This window comes from Myotis davidii, unplaced genomic scaffold (genome assembly GCF_000327345.1).
Source record: "Myotis davidii unplaced genomic scaffold, ASM32734v1 scaffold240, whole genome shotgun sequence".
Lineage (NCBI taxonomy): Eukaryota > Metazoa > Chordata > Mammalia > Chiroptera > Vespertilionidae > Myotis > Myotis davidii.
In genome coordinates, this window is record NW_006292334.1 from 909,896 (window position 1) to 914,488 (window position 4,593).

General features: G+C 37.0%; 1 protein-coding gene across 1 annotated transcript in view; it reads left to right on the plus strand.

Annotated features, from left to right (window-relative positions):
• PKHD1 (polycystic kidney and hepatic disease 1 (autosomal recessive)) overlaps nucleotides 1-4,593 on the plus strand; it is a 406,355-nt gene that overhangs the window by 384,694 nt on the left and 17,068 nt on the right. The window contains exon 64 of the mRNA XM_006765722.1: nucleotides 2,972-3,130. Coding sequence (XP_006765785.1) covers nucleotides 2,972-3,130 — 159 coding nt within the window. The remainder of the gene's footprint in view (nucleotides 1-2,971; nucleotides 3,131-4,593) is intronic.

Here is a 4,593-nt window from a genome sequence, read left to right on the forward strand (position 1 = left end):
ACAGCACCATCCCCAACCCTGCTCCCACCTCCAGTCATTCTGTCTTCCAACCTCATTTTAGTCCTTGTGGCACCTTCCACTACCTCGTATCCCTGGATTTGCTTGTTTGTCTACTGTCTGTACTCTGTGCTGCATTAGAATGTAAGTTCCAAAAGACACAGGGATCCTAATGAATTGTGTCATATTCTCAGGCTGTAGTGAAACATCGCATCTCATAGGCACAAATATTTATGAACAAGTAAGTATATTGAGAATATGTCTAAGATTGCATTTTTAAAAAATGCTTTGCTGCTAAAAATATTTAAAAACTGGCGGTCTGCAATCTTGGACCCAGGTTACTGCTCTAGGCAGTAAACAGGTCTCCCTGACTTCAGGCCCTCAGGAATTTTCCCTTCTATAAACTTCATTGCCTTCAGAATACAGTTAAGGGCCTTTTTGACTGACAATTAATGCTCAGCAAATTTTCTCTCAAATTCTTTTGAGCATTAATTCCCAGTATTTTCCGGCATTAATTTCTTAAATATCAATTGATCTTTTCTCCATTCTGTCTTCATTTGCTCAACCTTCAACGTCCCCTTAGATACTCTCTCCTCTGGTATGCTTCTTCTGATCATATCAATGCCATATATCCTTCCAAAGCAATTCATTTGCATTATTCTGGTGGCATGTGTCACATTCTGTCTTTTTATTCCAAACATTTGTATGTATATCGAATTTCATTTACTAGCTTGTAAATACTTTAAGAATGATAACAATAACTTATCCACTGAGCAAAGATAATAATCACTGAGCAATCATTGGAAAATGGATAAAAGAATGAGGAATTTTGTTTTTACTTCTGCAAATCCCTAGTAAAACCTATCCCCCGTATCCGGGCTGGATTTATTTTATTCTGATGCCCATAGAAAGAAACTAATTGATAAGAAACAAGCCAAGTTTGTCTTCAGTAGAACCATATCTAGCTAATTTGGTTATGGTAGCTTTGGGACTGAGTCAGCCAGGAGTCAAGAGACTAAAGATCTGACCGTGGCTGTCAATCAAATTGTCAGGTTCAACCCAAGAAAAGCACAGCAGAGAAAAACATGGTGTTTCCCTGACTAGAGAAAATAAAAACTGTTATTGTCTGAGTGATTCAGATGAAAGCAGAGATTTTGGATTGATTTGTTTGTTTTGAATAAACTACTTTAATGCCAACTATAACTAACTCGTGTTCTTAGGCAAGGTTTTTTTGTTTTGCTTTGTTTTTTAATTGATTTCAGAGAGGATGGGAGAGGGAGAGAGAGATGGAAACGTCAACGATGTGAGAGAATCATTGATTGGCTGCCTCCTGCATGCCCCCTAGTGGGGATTGAGCCCTCAACCCGGGCATGTGTCCTGACTTCCAAGATTCAAACCCTGAACTCCTGGTTTATAGGTTGATGCTCAATAACTGAGCCACACCAGTTGGGCAGGCAATATTTTCTTCTAAATATTTTATTTTTGTGAGCTAAAATGGACAGGATAAACTACTCATTTTTAAAACATGCCATTTGATAATTTTTGGTGAATGTATATTTCAATGAAACCCTCCCCACAATTAAGATAAACATATGTATCACCTTCCAAATTATAGACAAACTTAAAATGTTCATACTTAATATAATACCTAGTAAAATTTATCTTCTTTGGAATATCTTTTTATGAATTCAAATACATGTATAGATTCATGTAATCACCCCTACATCAGGATACAGAAAATATCTTTCAAAAAATCTTCCTTATGCTTTTCTCTGTCCTCACATCCTCTCCTCCCACTGACACTAATCCCTGGCAACCACAGATCTGATTTCCATCACTAGAGTTTTATCTTTTCTAGAATGTCATATAAATGGAATCATTCAATGTGATATGGGCTTCTTTTACTCAGTATACCTTTGATGTTCATCCCAGTGGTTTCACATTGTTAACAGTTTCTTTCCACCTTCCTTTTTTTCTTCTTTTCTCTCCCCCCTCTCTTCCTTTCTCTCTCTCTCTTTCTCTCTCTCTCTCTCTCTCTCTCTCTCTCTCTCTCCTTCCTTCCTTCCTTCCTTCCTTCCATCCTCCCTCTCTTCTCCTCCTCCTCTTTTTCCTCCTTTTTTTCCCTCTCTCTCTTCCTTCATTTCTCCTTTCTTCTTCTTTTTTTTCTTTTTCTCTTTTTGGCTGAGTAGTATTATATCATCTGGATAAACCACAGTTGATTTTTTCATCCCCTTGTTGAAGAACATTTGGGTTGTTTCTGAGTTTGGGTGATTATGAACAGAGGTGTTATAAATATTTGTGTAAATATTTTTATGTGTATAGACAAGGTGGGTTTTTTTTTAGATTCTTTTATGCTTTGTTTCAAAATAATAAGGGAGTAAGCAGTCAAACTGTTCAGTCTATTACAAGTTTGATATGAAGTCTTAGAAAGATTCACTTCATAGAGTTACCCATTTTGTTCCATCTTTCATAGCCAAGCGGCTCAGCTACCATGCTCTACCCCCACTTTTCCAGATAACAAAATTTGCAGTTCTCCTGACATTTGAAGTCCTCTTGACCCTGTAGTAAGAGTCTTGGTGCCATGTCTTTTTGCTACATGCCATATTTTAAGTAGGATACATATGTCACAGCAAGTAGTTTCACACATTCTAGAACTCAGAGCATTTCTATTTTAATTAATGGAACATAAGAATGAAACTGAAATTTTGCATTGATGGAGAAGACAGAATAAAAGGGGAGAATTGGAAGAATTCCTCATCAATGTTCGACAAATTAGAGAGAACAACTGTGCATTATCATTGGAATTGGATTCCTGTAGTTCTTTAGCAATACAAATCTTGAATTAATTTTAGGTTCATTTATTTAGTCATTTAATTCAATAAATATTTATTAAACCTACTAAGTGTTGTAAGCATATTTTCCCACAATGTTATATTAGCACAGTTATTATTGAGACCTTTTTTTTTTTTTACAGGAACCAATTTTACGACTCGATCCAGGCCATTCGCCATCTTACCTGTGACTCGGTCAGAGAAGTCGACCATCATCCTGTCTGCCTCCCTGTGCTCAGTGGTCTCGTGGCTGGCTCTTTGCTGTCTGGTGTGCTGTTGGTTTAAGAAAAGCAAAAGCAGAAGTATGTCGTTTTCTTTTGAATGAAAATACTGGAGGAACAATGCCATTATGTATAACATATTAACCTTTCTTTTACTTCCCCAAAGAAAAGCATTTATGAACTTTTGCAACATATTAAGCTATATGTAGCTAATTTACTTAACTCATACAGTAAAGATAAGAATTGCCTAATCTTAAATAATAATAGCAATACTACTAAAAGTTCATATTTATTGAACACTCGCTAAAGACCAGGCTCTAAGTACTTTAGAAACATGAATTTATCTAATATTCATAACAGCCCTATAAAATAGGTACCAAATACTATGTCTATATTATAGAGGTGGACAATGAGGCCCAGAAATACTAAGTTACTTACCCCACGGTCCACAGTCAGGAATAAGCCAGGCAGTTTGGTTCCAGATCTTATTCTCTGAAACTCTAGGCTCCACTGCCCAGGGAACCCTCCAAAGATGAGTCTAGGAAGGGGAATGCCCTCTTCTCCTTCAAAAGAGGGAAGAGGGTGCTTAGTATTTTATTTCTGTTTTCTCTAGGAGCATAGAAATTATGCTCTTAGACATTTTCCCATATCAGCGCTCTCTCTCTCTCTCTCTCTCTCTCTCTCTCTCTCTCTCTCTCTCTCTTCATGGAAAAATCACTGAGGAAAAGAAATTCTATAAAAGAGGCTTCTTTCTATCTTTTATTCTGTTCTTAGAGTGTGGGAGAAAGAAAAGCAAATCCCTTACTCTACCCAACCTAAACTCCCAGCCAATGAGTGGATGAAACACTTGTGATAATAGGAGGTATTAGGAAACCAAAGGGATATGAGTGACTATATAGAGAGGTAAAATGAGGAGAGGCAAAGAGAGAAAGTCAAAATAAAGGAAGGAGAATGGAAGAAGCATGGTGACACGACTGGGATATTCATTATTTCAAACCAGCTTCAGACATCCCTATCTCTTTCCTTGTCATGATGGGTCTGGGCAAACTACAAGGAAACTTCAGGATTCCTGGTCTTTCCTAGGAAGAACAAGATCGCCTCACCCTGCATAGGTACCAGTAATATTTTGAACCCCAAGTTTTGGTCTTTGTTTTCAAATCTAAAGTTCATTGTGTTTGTGTGTGTTGCTTTCCTATTTGAAAGCAAAGACCTTTTATAATTTTTAATCTCATGTGACTCTGTGAAGTAATTTAATTCTCATCCTCCCTTTTATAGCTAAACTTACCAGCCTTGGAGGGACCTACACTAAGCTCTGTTCACCCCATTTCTTCTCTTTTGTTCTCCTAGGTCTAGAAGAAACTTCTTTCTATAGTTACTAACCTATCAGTTACCCAGTGTCCTCTTTTTGTTCTTTGAACTTTTCAATATCTATGGGCACATTTCTCTGTATTAAATTCTCTTATTGTTCTGTGTGAACATAGACTCCTAAATTTCTATTTAAAAATTTAAAGTGATCAGGAGGAACTTTATGTGGGAGCGGGGGG